Source organism: Brachyistius frenatus, unplaced genomic scaffold, assembly GCF_029030835.1.
Source record: "Brachyistius frenatus isolate BFR_SWC_R1_liver_20210118 unplaced genomic scaffold, ASM2903083v1 Contig_356, whole genome shotgun sequence".
Lineage (NCBI taxonomy): Eukaryota > Metazoa > Chordata > Actinopteri > Embiotocidae > Brachyistius > Brachyistius frenatus.
Window position 1 is genome coordinate 235,001 of NW_027210955.1, and position 21,172 is coordinate 256,172.

General features: G+C 45.4%; 2 protein-coding genes across 5 annotated transcripts in view; one reads left to right on the forward strand and one right to left on the reverse strand.

Moving 5' to 3' along the window:
* LOC138636143 (WD repeat-containing protein 7) overlaps nucleotides 1-5,590 on the reverse strand; it is a 106,251-nt gene extending 100,661 nt beyond the window's left edge. For 2 of the 4 annotated variants that reach the window (XM_069724007.1, XM_069724006.1), the window contains exons 1-6: nucleotides 5,231-5,587; nucleotides 2,552-2,723; nucleotides 2,353-2,459; nucleotides 1,289-1,367; nucleotides 978-1,152; nucleotides 1-73 (exon numbers count right to left, since the gene is read on the reverse strand). The exon at nucleotides 1-73 is cut by the window's left edge and continues 4 nt beyond it. In XM_069724007.1, coding sequence (XP_069580108.1) covers nucleotides 1-73; nucleotides 978-1,152; nucleotides 1,289-1,367; nucleotides 2,353-2,459; nucleotides 2,552-2,710 — 593 coding nt within the window. In that variant the 5' untranslated portion in view covers nucleotides 2,711-2,723; nucleotides 5,231-5,587. Of the gene's footprint in view, nucleotides 74-977; nucleotides 1,153-1,288; nucleotides 1,368-2,352; nucleotides 2,460-2,551; nucleotides 2,724-5,230 lie in introns of all 4 variants that reach the window. The other 2 variants (XM_069724005.1, XM_069724004.1) reach the window with 2 other exon arrangements.
* Nucleotides 5,591-5,944: 354 nt separating this feature from the next.
* On the forward strand, nucleotides 5,945-20,962 carry taf1c (TATA-box binding protein associated factor, RNA polymerase I subunit C). The gene is made up of 15 exons (XM_069724008.1): nucleotides 5,945-6,398; nucleotides 7,455-7,566; nucleotides 8,620-8,669; nucleotides 10,319-10,414; nucleotides 12,551-12,618; nucleotides 12,711-12,961; nucleotides 13,876-14,007; nucleotides 14,290-14,407; nucleotides 14,497-14,568; nucleotides 14,645-14,780; nucleotides 15,554-15,682; nucleotides 16,302-16,497; nucleotides 16,632-16,769; nucleotides 16,966-18,356; nucleotides 18,972-20,962. Exons 1-15 carry the CDS (start codon nucleotides 6,282-6,284, stop codon nucleotides 19,206-19,208), a joined length of 3,243 nt encoding a protein of 1,080 aa, XP_069580109.1. The 5' UTR covers nucleotides 5,945-6,281; the 3' UTR covers nucleotides 19,209-20,962.
* The last annotated feature ends 210 nt before the right edge of the window (nucleotides 20,963-21,172 follow it).

A 21,172-nucleotide genomic window follows, 5' to 3' on the forward strand; every position in this document is an offset into this window, starting at 1 on the left:
ATCCTGCTGACCTCAGCGGTTATGATCCAGACCTTCAGGATGCCCGTCACCGACACGGCCACCACGGTGTCCTCTGTAGACAGACAGCAGAACAAACACTGAACAGTTAAGAAGATGTATGTTAACAAATCCGATGAGACAAACACAAAACCAAACATTCGTACTTCTCCTCACTAAACAAACATTTTATCCACTGACACGCTGCAGGAGCTGAAAACATGGATATTCAGCAGGAATATCGGCCTTCATCACCTGCGGCCTCATAACTATGCTTCATTTCACAGTCCCTCTGTGATGTGCAGCATGATTATCATCAAAAGAAGTGATTCCAGATTTATTCCTTTATCAGGTAGAATCTCATTTTTATTTCTCAACTTGCAATTTTTCTCTAATTCCTGCAATTTTAGGCCAAAAAAACCTCACAAAATCTTTTTTGAAAAATCTGCCACAAAAAACATTTTCACTCATTTCCACTCAGTGAAATCCTGGAGGAACTGATTTCATACGGTTCATAACAGCACTTTTGTTATTGTGACATCCTCTGGTTGGTGACTGGAGGTCCACCAACATTAAAAACTCATTGTCGGGTTTAAAAGCAGCTTCAATCTCCACAGATGTTTGTTTTGTCTGTTGGATATTTATCATAATGATTTGAATCCTCTCTCACTGATAAATTTGTATGTGTTGAGCTGTTTTATGTATTTGTTGGGTTTGTTTTGTACCAGCCAACAGATCCAAATGATCTCCAAGCTCACTCTGGTGTGTTTAGTTTTATTTATGCGGAAAAATAAACAATAAAATACACAAAAAAAATCTGACTGAGCTGATCGGTAACAGAAATTTCAGCTTTATGCATTAAAGCTCGACTTCTGAATTCTCTCTGTTGACGGGACTTAAATTAGATATCAGCATACGTAATATTAAAACCATACATCCTCCCTGGATGAATGAGTCCCAGCTGCACCGGCACCCCTCACCTTGTGTGCGGTGGGAACGGATGATGCTCATGGAGCTGATCCAGTCGGGAGAGATCTTAGAAACCAGCGAGTACAGGACCTCCAGGCTGGTGGCGTCCACCACCAGGATCTCTGGGTAATGGCCGTTACACAGCAGGCGTCCCTCCCTCTCAGTGCCGATGGTGAACTGATAGAACTGGAGAACCACAGAGGAGGAGGAAGAGGAGGAGGAGGAGGAGGAGAGAATAAATGTCCAAAAATATGGTTTGAAAAAAGCTCATATTAAGACCCATGCCCCTGATATGACCTCATTGGGCAGGTGTGCGTCTCACCTGTATGCCGGTGTGAGCACACGCCAGCTTCGTGAACTCAATGCAGCGTCCATCGTTCACATCCCATAAACACATCTCCCTGGAAACAGCAACAAACCACTATCAGATACAAGTGAAGTGAGAAAATGATCTGCAAATAAACTTACAGCCTTTTCTATTTGATGTGGGACTGAAAAACACAATAAATAAAATCTAATAAGTATAGATTTTAAAATACACGGTTGATATTTGCAGATTCTAAATAAACTGATCAGATAATTTTACTTTACTAATTTTCGAGATGTGTTGCTGGGGGGGGGGGGGCATTCGGGGCTGTACTTGGTTTCACATTTTCTTTCAGACACAGTAACACAGAGGGGAAGTTCTGCGCCGGTATTTTCTGTTGACCGCATCACTGATATTGTTATTTTAAGTTTCCTTACATTTCCTTTGATTTTCAGGAACTGTTTGTGTTAATTAATAAAACTCCTAAAAGGCCTATTTATGGACTCCAGACACGAGCCTCACTCGGCCTCACAGTGGCTTCTTTAAGGGATTGTAGTCGCTGCATTCATATTGGATCTTTCTGAATAAAACTGTATTGAAGTGAAGCTATTTTACGACTCAGAAAGTCAAAGCAGATCAATGTGATGCCAGAAACAAAATGAAAAATGAAGTTGTAGAAACTTGCAAACAACCGGTGAACACAGAATACTTAACTGGGAGATTCTGGATGAGTTAGATGAAGAAATGAAAAGTCACTCTGCTGTGAGCATTAAGGAAACACCAGCTGTAGGATTCACCTATATGGAGCTAGTGAGAGGTGTGTGTGTGTGTGTGTGTGTGTGTGTGTGTGTGTGTGTGTTGTGTGTGTGTGTGTGTGTGTGTGTGTGTGTGTGTGTGTGTGTGTGTGTGTGTGTGTGTGTGTGTGTGTGTGTGTGTGTGTGTGTGTGTGTGTGTGTGTGTGTGTGTGTGTGTGTGTGTGTGTGTGTGTGTGTGTGTGTGTGTGTGTGTGTGTGTGTGTGTGTGTGTGTGTGTGTGTGTGTGTGTGTGTGTGTGTGTGTGCGTGCGTGTTAAAAACTCACCCACTCTCAGACGCACTGACGATGTACTGCTTGTCGCTGCAGGTGCTGGCTTTGGACAGACAGGTGATGGAGGCTGTGTGACCGAACAACATGGCCCGCGGACAAATCTGAGCAGGAAACGAAACGTAAGGGTGTAAAATAAGATGATGAAGATTGTGAATAAGATCAACGACATCACCACCCTCCTCCTCATCGGTACCTCCAGCTCCGGCGTCATGTCCCAGAGGCAGATCTGCCCGTCATGGCAGCCGGTGATGATGGTGCTGAAGTCGTCCATCACCAGCAGGCTGCTGATGCAGTGGGTGGGAGCCGTACGGCCCCACAGCACGATGGGCAGAACCAGGTTGTTCCCGGACATTGTGGCGACGTGTCTGGAAGAAGAGTCCAGTCGAGTCCGAGTTTATTTACAGCCGGATATCACACAGCAAAATAAAGTAAAAACAACGACATCACAGAAACGTATAGAAGTGGGCACACACACACACACACACACACACACACACACACACACACACACACACACACACACACACACACACACACACACACACACACAACACAAAACACACACACACTACACACACACACACACACACACACACACACACACACAACACACACACACCACACACACACACACACACACACACACACACACACACACACCACACACACACACACACCACACACACAGACACACACACACACACACACACACACACACACACACACACACCATACACACACACACACACACACACACACACACACACACACACACACACACACACACACACACACAGCACAACAAATTTGTACCAGAAACATCATCAATCATTAAAGGATTCTGACATTAATTCTGATGCCCGTCGTATCAGATCTTTCAATTAAATGGAGTAAAATAAGTAAATCTCTGCAGAAACAGTCAGAGGACATCTGCTTGAGTCGGCGGTTCTTCAGTGCGGATCAGGACACGTTTGGGTTCACAGAGCTAAAACCTTGTGGCCCCAGACGACCCCTGAATGTGGTCTGACCTGATCTGCGTCTCAATGCATCCTGGGTGATCTGATCACACTTGTTTACTTGTGATCGGATCAACCAGGACGCATCGACGTGCAAAAATAACAACAAAAGACTGTGTGGCTTTGTCAGTTAAATAAACAGGTACTTCATCATGATGCAGAAAGTCAACATTTCCACAATGGCTTAACAAAAGACTTTGGTGCAAACACTGACCTGCCGGGTGCACTAGTGAGTCTACAGCGGTTACACTGTCTGAATGATTGAGTCTTACATCTGTGGGCTTTTCATTTGGGTGGTGGGACATTTCAGGTCTACCCTCACTGACATAAATGAGGTGGACACACAAAAATATAAATATCTGTAAATGCAATATAATACTGCAGCCCTCAGGGAGGACTGAGTGACGAGTGTTATCGTAGTTGTAGCAAGCTGGACTCAATAAAGTGGTCATTTATTCAACGTGACCTGCAGGTCCACGACCAGGAAATGGTGACGATGCAAAAAAACAACAATCACTTGGACTCATCAGACCAGGAGGTTGGTTGTGTCACGACTCAGCTGTCACGAAGAGGTGTGCAGACACAGCAGGGAACACCCGGTACACCCGGAACACACGGAACACCCGGTACACACGGAACACACGGAACACACGGTACACGCGGAACACCCGGTACACACGAAACACCCGGTACACACGGTACACACGAAACACACGAAACACACGGTACACACGGTACACACGGAACACACGGAACACCCGGTACACACGGAACACACGGAACACCCGGTACACCCGGTACACACGGTACACACGAAACACCCGGTACACCCGGAACACACGGAACACCCGGTACACGCGGAACACCCGGTACACCCGGAACACACGGAACACCCGGTACACGCGGAACACCCGGTACACCCGGAACACACGGAACACCCGGTACACACGGTACACACGAAACACACGGTACACCCGGTACACCCGGTACACCCGGAACACACGGAACACCCGGTACACGCGGAACACCCGGTACACCCGGAACACACGGAACACCCGGTACACACGGTACACCCGGTACACACGGTACACACGAAACACACGGTACACACGAAACACCCGGAACACACGGAACACCCGGTACACACGGTACACACGGTACACCCGGAACACACGAAACACCTGGAACACACGGAACACCCGGTACACACGGTACACACGGTACACCCGGAACACACGAAACACCCGGAACACACGGAACACCCGGTACACACGGTACACACGGTACACCCGGAACACACGAAACACCCGGAACACGCGGAACACCCGGAACACCCGGTACACCCGGTACACACGAAACACCCGGAACACCCGGTACACACGAAACACCCGGAACACCCGGTACACCCGGTACACGCGGAACACCCGGAACACCCGGAACACCCGGTACACCCGGTACACACGAAACACCCGGAACACCCGGTACACACGGAACACCCGGTACACCCGGAACACACGGAACACCCGGTACACGCGGTACACCCGGTACACACAGTACACGCTTTTCACAGGAACACAACAGCTGTGTTTTATTTCGTGCTGCATTTAATCAATTAACCTTCAAATTTAAATCCTGCGCAGATCCCGTTTAAATGAATGTGTAACTCCAGGACAGCCGTTAAAGCAGCGGACGACACCGCGGACATCAAACACCAACTGTCGCGGACTGTCGGACGTCAGAGGACAGATTAGCTGTGCTGTCATGTCGCTAAACTACACTCACAATGCAGCGACTTCCGGGATAGCAACACGGCTAACACAAACCAAAACACAACCGTGAAAACGGTAAACACTCACCGGAAATACCGGTCCTACTGGAACATCTCCTCCCGACGGAAGCCTGTCGACGAACGGTTCCCTCCACGGACAATAAAAACAGAACGACCCCCTTTTCCCGGCTCGTTTTACCTCCGTGTCCCACCGACAAGCCGAAATGTTCGATCAGCTGATCACGCGACAACTTAAGAGTCAAATCCGGTTTTCGGGTTTTCACAATAAAAGAGTTGCACCGTTGAGGTTTTTTCAAGCGGGATCTCGTTGGAAATTCACTCTTGTGTTCTCGAAAACCACAAATAAAGAGATTATTCTAAATATATGCAATTAGTTTTATTTTGAAAGTTTGCATAAGAGATCTGTCTTGACGTTTCTAGCAATTTAAAACTTCCTGTTTGCGCAGTTGGCCTTAAAAACGAACGTTTATTCGTTTTTATTTATTAGTCGGTTTGTTCAATTTTGTGTTTATTTATTTGATTGAGCTGGCATCTCCTTAAATAGTCCCGTTTCTACATTGGAGCAATTCTTTTTTATTTTTCACTGCAAAAAAATATTTCCTCTCTTCCCGTGTCATCTTACATCTTGCTTAAACTATCATCCGTATAATTTTTACTTTTCAGTTAGATATTGTAGTTTTCATCTTTAAAAAAAAGAATAAATAAATCATACCGGAAGTCATTTGTCATTGTTGTTGGTCGCGCCGCAAACGTCCGTTGACTTCCGTTTTCAAGCGTTTAGTCAACACGTGCGCGGCATTCAGTCGGAGCCTCCACCATCGCACCTGATCCCGGCCGTCTGACCACTCCTGCTTTTGCCGAACTGCATCCGGGTGGTCCGGTGGACCGGGTGGACGGGTGGACCGGTGGTCCGGTGGTCCGGTGGACGTCGTTAGAGTCGCTGTGCGCGTGTCACGACGTCGAGCGGAGGGAACGCGGCTTTATTCGGTGCCCGCTAACGTGCTAAGCTAACGTTAGCCGAGCCGGGAGGACAACATGTCCAGACGGCGCGAGGGAACCACGACGCGCCACGTGGAGGTTTAACAGTTGGTTTAAATCCGTTAGCGACTGAAACTAAGATGGATTACCAGTTCCCGCGGCAGCTTTTTCCTTCGTTTTACAACTGCGGGCCTCCGAACTCGGTCCTGAGACACTGCGCCGGAGACTGGGGCTGCTACTCCGGGGTCCGACCTCAGGTGGGTCCGCCGCGCTCCGACCAACACGGTCCTCTGGACACGGAGACGTGAACCTGACCGACCTCTGAGCACGCAGCCGGAGCTGCGGTGGGTGAGGTCCTGTTGGGTGGATCATCAGCGTGTTCAAAATCAACTGCATTGAAGAAGGAGCCATTTTCATTTTAATCAGGAGGAAATGTATGTTTTTTTAAAGTAAGAAAAAACAACAGTTCTGGAAGCAAATTCCTCACTGCAACCAAAAATCAAGTTTGTAAGTCAAATATATAAACTGAGAATGTCAACGCAAACAAATTAGCTCGGACAGTTTTGGTCACAGAATTAAAACTTTGACTTGTAAATCAAAAACCTCCTTGAAAGCAGATATTTTTGATTGCATCATAAAGACACAAAAATACCTTCATATAAATGGCCCATATGTAGTTTGTTACTACAACTTAAAAGAACTGTAGTGTTTCACAAATATATATATTGAAGAAGGAGCCATTTTCATTTTAATCAGGATATATATATATATATATATATCTTTTTTTTACCTCATAGTAATCACTGTTTTTATTAGTGTTTAGATGTCAAGAGGTTCTGATCTTTTTTTCAAAAGACAAGAAAAGAACAAAAAGCTTTTACTTTTAAAAGCCGGGACAATAAATATATCAAGTAAAGCCTTGTGGCTATATGTCAAAATCATGTATTTAATTTAGAACTTTCTTTAATGAAGAATAAATACAATAAAATGGACTCCTACTAAGTCAACATTTAGAAATGGTCAACGTGTAATTAAAGATACATAATGTGAATCATTATATTTTAGGTATGAAGACCTGGTTTAAGGTCAGGCAGGTCTTTGGGCTTTGGGATCGTCTTTAGGAAAAGTCCTACTGAAAGCATCAGTGACTCCAACTGATGAGTGGTTCATCAACAGAACGTATTGCAGGTCATTTTAATGGTTTTGATCTGTTTTCTGCTGTAAAACTAAACGACTTGCATGTCATCTTTTTTTTTGGTTGGACTGGTTGTCGCCTGTATCTGTACTGATCCGATCATCGGATGTGTTTTCAGGGCGGCTCCGGTCCTCTCTCCAGCTGGACATTTACGTCCAAGCATCAGGTCAGAGCGGAGACGTGGCGTCACACCGAGCCGGTTCCGGTTCCCCTCCTGCCTCCCAAAAACGGTGAGTCCCCCCGAGTTTTTTCCCTCCGACGGCAGGTCACGTCGAGGAAGATGAAGCAGGTCTGAGACTCATTTAGCGTGAAGATGAAACAAACCACAGGATCAAAGTTTGGTTGTTTCAGCCGACGTCCTCAAAATTTTGGGTGTTAAATTAAAAAATTTAAAAGCAGTTCTTGATGTAATTGAGCGTAATAGTGCAGCGCCCGTTGAAAGCAGTCTGTTTGTCGCTATAATTCCTGTCTCGTGGTAACGCTGTGGACGTAGGTGGAGACACGCTCGACTAAGTGACCAAAAATGTTCATTTTATCATTGAATAGAGGAGACGGAGGCTTCACTGCCTTCATTGTGCACTTTTAGCCAGCAATAATATTTACAATAGCTTTTTAACAACCGGTTATAACAGTTAAATGTCATTTAAATTAAAAAATATATTTTTTTATGTAGAATATCCATCAGTGGAACTTAACAAAGTACATTTACTTATGATACATTCATAAAGATCTTCTATAGATTTTCTGTAGATTAAACTACCAAGGTGTGTAGTTATTACAATTAACTCAACCTTAAACACCTACAGCAGTAAAATGTGACATAAAATAATACAGCTCTTAGCTCGACCTCGTCACGTTGCTTTTTTCACGCAACTCTTCTTTATGAAAACGTATTTAATAGTTTGAAGCTGGTGGGACGATCGGTTGGAAAGATATACCAAGGACAGACAGGCTTCGGGAATTATATAGAGGGATGTTGACATAATCCCTGTAATGTATAAATTATTTATATGTGTGGTTGAATCAGTCCAGATTACACAGCAGGTCCTCCTGCTTGGCTCTAAATCTGGTGTTTCGCGTGCAGATATTTTGATTTTCAAAAGCGAATGAGCAGAAAAAATAGTTTAGAGGGAAAATTCAACGTCTTAAATCACGTTTAATATTTGTCTGGTAGAATACATCTTTTTTCTTTTTTTTTAATTGGTTGTAAATGTATTACCATAGAACTATTGTTTATTGTATTGACTTTGACTTTTAAGTGTATTTGTGAACACTTTTTGCAGCTTTCCTTTGGCCTTTAACGCCTCCTGATCCACTGGACTTCACAGAACATGTGAGTAAACCAGTTCAACCCGTTAAAAAGGGAGAGAAGGTGCTCAGATTTAAAGGGCCCATATCTTCCACTATTCTGGTGTTTTGTTTGCAGTCCTGATCTCCATGAGAAGATATGTTTGTGGTTTTAAGTACCACAAATAGTTATATTCTCTCTCTCTGGAGCTCTACAGGCTGTTTTGTGTCTGTGTCTTTAAGGTGCATTTAAATCAGTGACCCTCTCTTCTGATTGGCTGACTCTTTTCTGAGTGACACATGCCCAGGCCAACCACAGGTCTTCTTCAGACTTGTAGCTTGCTAGCTCAGCAACAGATAAACTGCCTGGTGCTTCTTCCATGTCAGTGGTTGGACAGTTGGCTGTGCGTGAGACATATGACATCAGTGTGAGTTTGTGACATCACAAACTTGTCAAAGTCCAAACAGCGCAGTTGCTGTGGTCTATGCACTGAACATTTTTGACACTATCACAGTATTTACATCGAACCTAGTCCAGGTTAAAAATCCAAAAGAAATAAAAGTCTGAATTTTTATAATATGGGACCTTTAAGAAACGTGTTATGCATTTCTAATGGGGTCAGAAATTTGTACATTGCTCAAATACAATCAGTCCTTTCAGGATTTTGCAGGTTTTTGTGATTGTTGCGATCAAAAATGTTTGATTTTGCAGAAAATTTTACTCAAATATGTTGATGTAATTTGTGGAGTTTTAAGTGAGTTTTTTTTTACATAAAATTGCATCACTTTTTTTTTTAACCACTACTTGATAAAGGAATAAATGTGTAATCACTTCCTGTGATAATAATCCTGCTGCACATCACAGGAATATTTTAGTTCTCATCTTTTTTATGTATTTATTGAACTTGGAGAACCGTGGAGATAAAATCTCCTAAAAGGTCCTAAAATCTCCTAAAAGGTTCTAAAAGCTGCATATGTTTCCAGAACAGAGCGTCTGTGACTGGAATATAGAAACAAGGACTACATCAGCCTTTCAAAATAAGAGCTTTAGATGCTGTTTAATTCATGTTCATTCAACACATAGACCTGCTGGATGAAACCAACAAAGAGACGTCTCTGACAACTGGACGTGTGGAGAAAACTCATTTAACATCCAGTAATATGGAATCACTTCCTTTGATCACAAGCATTTAATCATTTTAATGTGAAGAACACATTTCCCACAAACCCCGTCACTTCCTGTTTCTCCTCTTGTTCCGGTTTCTCCAGTGAACAGTTTTATTTGGAGATGAAAACAGGAGCAGAGACTTTCTGATTGGAAATGAGGAGTTATTATTGTTAATAAAGAGAGTTTAGTTTGAAAAGATTTACTTTGTTTTAATACTTTCAGCTCAGATTCTGATGACGATGTTTTTTGGTGGAAAAATCGCAGGAATTTTATTAAATTACAGCCTCCTGCAAATATTCAATAAATTGCTTGACTTGTGTTCATTATTGCGATCGCAAGATCAGTTTCCTGACGGGACTGAACGAGATTCAGCAGCTCACTGGGACAGTAAACTGGATTCTTCTCATAAAAGTACAGAGGTCAAACATTAACAATAAAGTAATGTGTCATTTCATGCACGATGTTTCCGTCACCACACAAAAGGAGTCGTCGTCCAACAGTTGTTTGTTTGTTTGTTGTGTATTTAGATGCAGAACTTCTTCATGGATCACTCGCAGGACGCCTTCGGCTGCATGAGTGACATCCTTGGAGAAAACTTCAACTTCAGAAGAAAAGTGAAAAAGGTTAGGTTAGGTAGTTACTTTATTAATCCCCGAGGGGAATTTTTTTCGCTACAGCACCATACAGAAGCAATAAGATAATAATAGAACAATAGAAAAGCAATAAAATAGCAGTAAAAAATATTAAATATAAAATGTACAGTATATACAGTACAGTATATATCTATATATATTATATACAAACAACCAAGAAACACAGTCAACAGTATTATTGTTGTGTGATGGATTTTGCCAGAGGTGAGTTATTGTACAGACTAATTGCGGTCGGCAGGAATGATCTCCTGTATCAGGAATGATCTCCTGTATCTGGAATGATCTCCTGTATCAGGAATGATCTCCTGTATCAGGAATGATCTCCTGTATCAGGAATGATCTCCTGTATCAGGAATGATCTCCTGTATCTGGAATGATCTCCTGTATCAGGAATGAGCTCCTATATCAGGAATGATCTCCTGTATCAGGAATGATCTCCTGTATCAGGAATGATCTCCTGTATCTGGAATGATCTCCTGTATCTGGAATGATCTCCTGTATCAGGAATGATCTCCTGTATCTGGAATGATCTCCTGTATCAGGAATGAGCTCCTATATCAGGAATGAGCTCCTGTATCTGGAATGATCTCCTGTATCTGGAATGATCTCCTGTATCTGGAATGATCTCCTGTATCAGGAATGATCTCCTGTATCAGTAATGATCTCCTGTATCAGGAATGATCTCCTGTATCTGGAATGATCTCCTGTATCAGGAATGATCTCCTGTATCTGGAATGATCTCCTGTATCTGGAATGATCTCCTGTATCAGGAATGATCTCCTGTATCTGGAATGATCTCCTGTATCAGGAATGAGCTCCTATATCAGGAATGAGCTCCTGTATCTGGAATGATCTCCTGTATCTGGAATGATCTCCTGTATCTGGAATGATCTCCTGTATCTGGAATGATCTCCTGTATCTGGAATGATCCCCTGTATCTGGAATGATCTCATGTATCTGGAATGATCTCCTGTATCTGGAATGATCTCCTGTATCTGGAATGATCTCCTGTATCTGGAATGATCTCCTGTATCTAGAATGATCCCCTGTATCGGGAATGATCTCCTGTATCGGGAATGATCTCCTGTATCTGTCCCTGTGACAGCAAAGCTGGAGGAATCTTTTGGAGAACGTCCTCCACTGTCCCTGCAGCAGGTGGTGGAGAGGGTGGTCAGGATTATCCAATATGGATAACAGTTTCTTCAGCGTCCTCCTCTCCACCACCTTTTCCAGGCTGTCCAGTTTGTAGCCGATGATGGAGCCGGCCTTCTTAACCAGTTTGTTAAGTCTGTTGGTGTCTCCGGCTCCAATGCTGCTCCCCCAGCAGACCACAGCGAAGTACAATGCACTGGCCACAACAGATGGTAGAACATCTCCAACATCTCGCTGCACACATTGAAGGATCGAAGTTTCCTCAAGAAAAAGAGTCGACTCATCACCTTCTTGTAGACAGCGTTGATGTTGGTCTTCCAGTTCAGTCTGTTGTCATGGAGACACCAGGTACTTGTACTCCTCAACCATGTCCACCTCCTCTCCCAGAACTCTCAGCGGTTGTGGAGCCGTCGTCTTCCTCCTGAAGTCGAGTTTCACCACACCTCACGATTTACTCATTAATATATTTATTTGGAACTCTGGGAGACAAAATAAACAATTAACAGACATCATCTTACAGACAAAACTATTAAAAAAAACTATGATACCAGATTTGATCAGAAAGTTTCATTACTGTTCCTGTTTTGTTGAGGTTTTTTTACCTGCCTTCATTGCTTCACTGCTCCATCAGTCCTTTGATCTCTAGCTGTTCCTGTTTATCTCATCGGCTCTGCATGTAGTTCTTCTGTTTATAGAAGGAATGAAACGTAACTGACGACACGACGTTGGAAGATTCTTCCTCGTATGGGAATTAATTTAGTGGCTAAAATGACCCATTAAATGTTTCCTGTAAAAGTTTTATTTAATGAGAAGACCTCATCGGACAGAGATCTTATACGTATTTAATGTAAGTGTAAAAGCAGTGAGGAAGACGTGCTCTGAGCTGGAGGCAGCATCTGTGTGTGTGTGTGTCATCAGATGTGTGTGTGTGTGTGTACACCGTTTCTTTTGCAGAAATACCGCAACGATTCAGTGAACATGTGGAGGGTGAAATATTTCCTGGAAATGCTGAAGTTTAACATGTGAGTAGACCAGAGCGAGTGGTGTTGAATGGTCTGATTTAATATTCGTGGTGGTCTAATCGGAGGTTTTATTTCTTCGCGACGTCTCCTAGATGTCCTGAGACGTATCAGTCCAGAGTGCTGAACGGCTACAGCAGCCTGCTGTCGGACGTGGTGCACGCCGTCCCTCCGGAGCTGCTGGGCTCGCTGCTGTACGAGGAGCTGACGGAGCAGAGGGACCGGCTGCTGTTCTCTGAAGGAGCCACCGGGGGCGCTCTGGCCTTCGTCCCCTTCTCACAGAGCAGCGGCAGCTCTCAGCATGGCTGCCTCCTCTATCCCAGCAGCATCGGACTGGACCGCCTCAGTATCCTGCAGAGCACATTCAATGCTGGAGAGATTTAAAACTCAGAGTATGAAAAGTTAGTGACACGAATTCAGCAGGATTTTAACACAATTTATTCTTCACAAAAAAAAATTCAGCGTTGGGCAGAATACGAACGTCAGGAATATCAAACGGGCCTCATAGTGTGAATTAACTATCGACTGTTTATAAAAGTGTTCGTAGCTTTAAGCTGCAATACCACCAAGTGCCACTAGAGGTCAACTTTAAGTGGCAACTATGAGTCACGTCACCTATTGGTTTGTGAATGTTATGAAGCCTCCAGTTCAGATTCTGTCCGTCACCATCTTGCTAGTTCGGAGCGGTTTGGAGCAGGAAGTGACCATATTTGGACGAGCTGGGGGAGGAGCCAGCGGTGGAGCTGACCGATCTGATCAGAAACCCGACGATACTACGTCCCGCCCACCGTTAGCTGTAACCTGACTGCACCACAGACCTGTCAATCAAACAGACACGCCCCCAAAAACAGGTCTTCTTGAATCTTCTTTTCTAATGAATGAGGGATTATTTTCAGATGGACCTCCAGAAAACTAAGAAGAAGGAGTGACTTTAGCTAACAACACCGAGAGAACTGATGGACACATTTTATTCACTTTGGATTTGATGAGAGAAGTTGAATGGGAGTCTATGGAGCCAGAGGCTTTTTGGAGCCGACCTCTAGTGGCACTCGCTGGTATTGCAGCTGAAGACACTTCTGTCCACTTTTATATACAGTTTATGGTTTGTGCATGTAAGCGTTTAACAACAAAGTAGAAAATGTTGAACCATCTCTAAATTACCATCTTTGGATAGAGGGGATCTTGAGAAGTGTTTCAGTGATAGAGGAGTATTTTTCTTTTATGTTCCTGCTGTTTCTGCTTCTTAACGCAGTATCTCAGACTTCCACACGGTGGAGCTGCAGCACCACAGAGGGAGCTCTTCCTGTGTGGACACCAGCAGCAGCAAACCTGTCAGCTTCCAGCTCAAAGGCCCCATCAGACAGATCAGCTGCAGCTGCCTCTTCAACGACTGTGAGAAGAACAGATTATAATTTGAATGATGTTTTCCTGCAGGTTGTTTGCTAGTTTTGAGACGTGTCCGTGATGTCTGCAGGTTGTTTGCTAGTTTTGAGACGTGTCCGTGATGTCTGCAGGCTGTTTGCTGGTTTTGAGACGTGTCCGTGATGTCTGTAGGCTGTTTGCTGGTTTTGAGACGTGTCCGTGATGTCTGTAGGCTGTTTGCTGGTTTTGAGACGTGTCCGTGATGTCTGCAGGCTGTTTGCTGGTTTTGAGACGTGTCCGTGATGTCTGTAGGTTGTGTTGCCGTGCGCTCAGATCACCTCTGTGGAGTTTGGAGGTTCGGTGAAGGGAAGGAGCCCCGGCTGCTGCAGGTGGTCGACACCAGAGAGGTCGCGACCTGCATCAGCGTCAGGTCAGCGGTCATCAGGAGGAGCAGCTTCAGCTCCCGACAAGGAAACTTAATGAGTTGTGTTGAAATGCGTTCCTCTCTGCTGTGTTCAGTCCTCATATCTTAGGTGAAGTTCTGGTGGCGAGTGAGAGCGGAGCGGTGAACCTGTGGACCATCGGCCGAGGGTGAGGAAGGGTGAACGTGAAGCTTTCATCTGCTTAAAGTCTGCAGGGAAACTAAAATGATGCTCTGACCCGTCAGGCTGCAGGAGGTCCGGGCGGAGGACAGCAACCTGTACTTCAACGCCAAGTCGCCATGGAGATGGTGCGAGTTCTCCGCCCACCCCAGAGTGATGCTGTACGCAGACAGAACGGGCGTGGAGCTCTCAGACATGAGGGTGAGTCCACAGGTTCACTTCAGTGAGACTTTATTGGGAAGATAACAGCTGATGACGTTGTTTCTATATTCCAGTCACAGACGGTCTGTTCTGGAAACATGTAGCTTTTAGGACCTTTTAGGAGCTTTATTCCTTTTTTAGATGGTGCTTTAAAAAGGTCTCATTTTTCATTCTCTGCCGTAAAGATCGAATATTTTTGCTCGCAACAATCACAAAAAAACTGGAAATCCTGGAGGGACTGATAATTGTTTGTTTAAGAAAAATTAGACAGAGCAGTTAAAAGATGAATTGTTTCTGTTCTAAAGTCTTTTGTTTCAGTCACTAGTGACACTGAAGGTTTGACCTTGTTTGTGAGGCTGTGAAACCAATGTTCCTTCATCAGGTTGTGCTTAAAAAAAAAAAAAATCCCATTTTACACAAACAAGGAACATAAAACTCAACAAATTACATCGCATTTTCTTTTTGAAAATCTGCTGCAAAATAAACTCAGGAACCATGTGAATCCCTTCTGATCTGAACTTTAAGAAGATATTAGAAGCTTGTTTTACTGTGAGGAAATCTCTGCTCCTCATCTGAAGAAGTTTCCATGTATAAAATATGTTGTTTTCATGTCCTACAAATGTTTTCTTCCTCTTCTTATCTCCTCGTCTCCTCCTTCCTCTCGAGCTTCCTTCCTGTGACCCCCCGCTGCCTCTGTCCTCATCCCTCTCTGTCCCATACTTTTCCTCCTCCTCCTCCTCCTCCTGCTCCTGCTCCTCTTCCTCCTCCTCCAGGAGAGTCCGGTGTCCAGCCACACTCTGTTTCGTATCAGCAGCACCTCAGAGTGTCGGAGTGGAGAGAGACTGATGCTGTGCAGATATCTGGGAGACGCCCACTCCTTCCATCACCTCATCACCACACAGGTACTCTCACATACACACACAGTTACACACTGTCACACACTGTTACACACTAACATACACACACTGTTGCACACTAACATACACACTGTCACACACTGTTACACACTAACATACACACTGTCACACACTGTTACACACTAACATACACACACTGTTACACACTAACATACACACACTGTTACACACTAACATACACACACTGTTACACACTAACATACACACACTGTTGCACACTAACATACACACTGTCACACACTGTTGCACACTAACATACACACTGTCACACACTGTTACACACTAACATACACACTGTCACACACTGTTACACACTAACATACACACACTGTTACACACTAACATACACACACTGTTACACACTAACATACATACACTGTTGCACACTAACATACACACTGTCACACACTGTTACACACTAACATACACACACTGTCACACACTAAAACATTGTGACACTCTTACACACTCTGACAAACACTTTGTTTTGTGCTTTAATGTGAATTGTTTTTTCGTAGGTGCTCGTTAAGTTGAACATTTTTCTTCTTTTAACTCGACTGTAACTGAAGACGTTTTTCTTCCATCCTGTCTGTCTGTCCATCAGTACTCGGCCTACATCATGGACGAGCGTTTTCCCTGCGTGCCCATGCTGAAGTTGGATCACATGATGCAGTCCCCGCCTGTGTTTTGTCACGTGGTTCCTGGCTCCGCCTCCTCTGGTTCAGTGGGTGAATTAAACACCACGAAGGTTCTGCTCGGGTCCGGCAGATCTCAAGAGATCACCCTGCTGCAGTACTCAGGTCAGTCAGCGGGGGGGGGACCGCAATGCAGACGGGCTTCTTCATCACTTCATTTTAGTTTTATTTAATTTTACTTTATTTATACTTCTACACTACATCTGTGTAACAATCCCACTGTGTCTTTGTGTGTCCAGGAGGCCGGGCGGAGGCCAGTTCCAGTCGAGGTCCACCTCAGGCTCTGCTCAGACCCAGAGACAGTCTGAACCGGCTCCCGGTCCAGATCCCACACCGCCTGCACACGGCAGCCAACAGACTGTCCTCACCTGCTGCAGGTAAGGACGGAAGTGTGTAAAAAACACATTTATGGGACAAACACATTGTGAGGAGATTCAGGCTGGTCGCCACAACTTTAGCAGTTTAAAGGTTCAGACTGGTTTTGGTTGAGGTCAGCGTCAGGTCGGTTTGGACGAGGCTGGTTTGGTAAGTTTGCATGAACCTGCAGCAGCTCACTGTTTTATCCGTCGTCAGGTCTGTCTGGTATCCAGAAGAGAGCAGCCAGCGGTGTGGAGGAGTGCATGTGCGTCCTGCAGCTGACGGAGGCCGGAGATATTTTCTATCAGATTCTGGAGCCTCAGCAGCCGCTCGCCGACACGTCTCGACCTCCGGCGGCAGACGACCAACTCGAGCTTCGACGAGCAGCCAGATCACAGACACGACATTCACTGAAAGAAGCCACGATGTCGAGGAGAAAAGCAGCAGAGCAGCTTCCAGCGGCGTCTCAGACGGTCGCGTCGAACACGTCGAGCGACGAGGACGTCGTCGGACCCACTCAGGGTCTGACTCAGCACGGCGTCGTACCTGAAACACCGGAGAGACAGGAACCAGACTCTGACTCCGAGGACTCACAGTCACGACGAAGAAGTCAAAACCTGAAGCGGCCGTGGCTGCAGGTGGTCGTCAACGACGATCCAGAGCTGGACCAGGTGAATGGGTTGGAGGCTGGCAGAAATGTGGCTGAAGATGGAGGTGATGAGGAGGAGGAGGAGGAGGAGGAGGAGACTCTACTGCAGCTTAGCAACAGCGTCCTGGACACATGGAAACGCTGGCTCCAGAAACTAATGCAGAAAAGTTATAAAAAGAAGCCCCGCCCACACTGCTCTCAGCACGTCACCATGGATACGACCAACCTGCTGCGCCTCTCCGATGATAACGAAAGAGATCCGTCAGAGAAGGAGCGTGTGCGCCGCCTGAGGGAGGAGCTGAGGTCACGTATGTTCTCACGCTCGTTGCTGCTGCACGGCGCCGTCTCCGCCTTCATCGGGGCTCCGGATGTCGTACCGGTACCGACCGAGGTGAACGCAGAGCACTGGACCGACCCGGTCAGCCAAAGACTCACCGTCTCCTGGCAGGGGGAGGGGGCGTGGCGGGCGTGGTGGGAGGACAAGCTGGGGATGAACAAGGAGGCGAAGGTACAGGCTCTGAGGAGGAAGAGGAAGAAGGAGAAGGAGGCAAAGAGAGCCGGCAGCCACCGATGGGAGCTGACCGGGAGCTTCACCTCCTCCGTCAGCTACCAGTCGGACCTGGACGACCTCTCCGAGAGGGGCTGGTCCTCGGCGGCGAGCCAGGGGGAGTGGTCAGACACGGAGGGGAGGAGGGGGAGTGGCCGTATGCTGGACGTTTCAGAGCAGGAGACGGACGGAGCGCCTACATCCTCCACCGTTCGGTCTGAGACTCTCCTCCCCTCCCCCGTCAACACACCTCAGAGGGTCAAAGATGGACAGGATGACCAGGAGGAGACTCCCAGCTGGACCCGCCCCATCTCTCTGTCCCCGACAGACAGCCCCGCCTCCACACCGGCCAGCCGGAGGAGGAGCAGCTGTCCAGCGGACGACTACCTCAGCTCCCTGGTGGAACCGCAGGTAAGAGTGTGTTAGTGAGACGTCACGTCGATACAGAGGCTGTCGTCGTGGTTACTGGGAACAGTTTAGTGAACTCTGTTTCCTCTGGGATGGAGTCTCAAAAAATAAATATCAACAACCAGCAAAATCTGAAAATTCAAACATGATTTGACGATACGTTTTCTGTTTGACTCAAATTGACCCAGTGGGTTTACGTCCATCAGCTGTCAATCATTCTCCCAGTTCTTCAATCGTAACTGTCCCTTTTTCTAGATTTAACAACCATCAGTGATCTCCTGTTGGTTATTCTGCAACTCTTAGTTTATAAAATGTGTTCTTGTATAATTTTGAGGAACTTGTATGGCCCAGCCGGGGTATCAGCACAGCTTTCCTCAGACCAAACCTGTTTCTGTCCCACGAAATTATACGACTTCAATTCTTCTGTTTTAATGGTCCCAAACACATAAAAACAGCAGTTTGAGCTCCTTTTTTTGCTTTTATTTTGACAGTCGTGAGTTGACAGGAAGTGAGGTCATGTAACAAAGGTGCTGATCTGGACTCAAAAAGAAGATGTTGATGTTGGGACAGAAAAAGTCCTTTTAAAGATGTCATTCACCTTTTTCCTGATGTTTCCAGGACGGCCCATCAAAACATGACGGTTACTTCCTGGAGGAGGGGGGCAGCCTTCCCCCTCGGCCTCCACCTGCAGCCTCCTCCTCTCGGGCCCGAACCCCCCTGAGGACCCAGAGGGCGGATCTCTCCAAGGACTTCTGGTTGGGCTCCCCTCAATCTCTGCCCTTCTCCCAGAGTTCACAGGCTCGACTGTCGCAGGCGTCTCAACCCAAGAACAAGAAGTCTCGGATGGGATTTTGAGCCGTTCGATTGGTCGGTCGGAGACGGGAACGTATCGTTTGGATTTCCTCGTCCCGGATGTACGAAATGGATCTCTACGTTTCCCACTGGGATTGTAAATCCAAAAAGTGAACACACAAACTGGATAACTAACTGGAAAAAGTCTGAAAACATCTGCAAACATCTGGGGGCCCAAGAAGACTGCAGACCGGTTTGGTATGAGTTTATTGTGTGTGTGTGTGTGTGTGTGTGTGTGTGTGTGTGTGTGTGTGTGTGTGTGTGTGTGTGTGTGTGTGTGTGTGTGTGTGTGTGTGAGATGTCAGGAACATGAAAGGATCTGAGCTGCTGCTGGATTTATTTTTGCCTCTCAGGAGGCCGAGCTGATGTTTCAGGCTGATTTATGTTTCTTTTGTTTGACGCTGATTTTCATATCAGCACATAAAGAAGTCCTAAAGACGAGTTAACGTGGTTGATGACTTGGATGTGACGGGGAAGTGTTCCCCAGGTGACGCTTTCTATCTGCGGAGTGGGAGATATAATCTGAGGGGCTGTAAAGTGTCACGTCCTGCTGGTTTGTGACTTCCTGTCGTGTCTGTGATGTCACATGTTTGGATTTGGAAACGCTGCATTGAGCTCCAGCTTTTCACCTCCACACACGCTGAATCCCTCCAGCAGAGGTGGAGAGTGCAAAGCTACACAGAGCCGTCCTGACCAAAAAATAAAGCCTCATTAATGGGAAATAAACCAGGTTGAAAATGATTGTAAAGTCCTCTGAGGATGTTCAGTGGGCTGTTGAATACTGGAGTTCAGATCCAGGCTCAGACGTGTCCGGATGTGTTTCGAAAATTGATATTTGGAGTAAATATGGAAGAAAAACAAGCAAAACACGGAGCTGCTGACCAATCAGAAGAGAGCTGGTCAGTAGGAGGGTCTTAAAGAGGCAGGATTCAGACAGATTCAGTTTTTAATCTGTAAATCATGCAAAGACTGAACTTTGAAACAACTTTAAATGACATCAATCTGGATTATTTATTAAAAAGCAGCCGGTCTTTGTTGGAAATGAAACGACTGACTGACTTTGTTTATCACAATGTGAAATCTCTGTCTTCAAATGGTCCTGAGCAGCTGTCTCTGCTGTGATTGACAGGTGTGCTGCTGATGTTCTCATCAGTCCAGCGTCCAGAACAAAAGGAGAGAATGGACAGTTTTATTTTGAAGTACTGAAGAGACTTCCTGTTTCAACTTGTCTGTGTTTATCGGTCAGTTCTGCTTTGTTTGGTGCCTTTTGATCGTTTTTCCAGGACGTCTGCGTTGTTCATGGACTTTTGTCTCCACAGGTTCTTTAAAGACCTTACTGTGCTAAATAATTGTTCTACGTTTCCACAACTGCTTTTCTAAATAAAAATGGATTTTCTCAATAAAAAGACGACATAATAACTGTTTGACTGTCAGTATTCTGGAGAAAAAACAACAGATTTCTGGGCAGAAAGAAACTCAGATTTTACAGATTAAAGATATTATGACGTGTTCGCAGTGAGCACTCGGGGTCGGATCTCACTTCTCCTGTCTGTATGCAAATAAACACACAGCACTTAATAAACGTGAACACGTACAGAAACATGGGAAGACGAGATTTAAAATAAATTTACTTATGACGTAAATCCCTCAAGGGTTATGCGGCAAAACGTAAATGTCTGAATATCAGAGTTTGTAATTCACAACCTGAACCGTCAGGCCTGACCCCATCATTTAGATTATTGAATGATTCCAGAGGGTTTGAGGGTTGGGCTCTGCGCTGAGGTGGATAAATGATCTGTGAGGGGGCGGAGCTTCTACAGCTGTGAGTCTGATGTGTGTCAGAAGTTACAGACGGGTAAACTCGGCCTGAGTCTTTGTTCAGTAAATCTCTTGGAGGAGGTTTTGTTTCTTTTGGATGTTATTTGTTGTATGAAGTGTCGGATTCCAGCAGTGGCTTCAGTTTCAGT

Bases quoted from the DNA above. Each gene is read 5' to 3' on its own strand.
- taf1c (XM_069724008.1), top strand. From the start codon at position 6,282: ATGGATTACCAGTTCCCGCGGCAGCTTTTTCCTTCGTTTTACAACTGC. The intron at 12,962-13,875 runs GTATCCTGCAGA...GCAGTATCTCAG, and splicing joins CATCGGACTGGACCGCCTCA to ACTTCCACACGGTGGAGCTG. The intron at 18,357-18,971 runs GTAAGAGTGTGT...TGATGTTTCCAG, and splicing joins GCTCCCTGGTGGAACCGCAG to GACGGCCCATCAAAACATGA.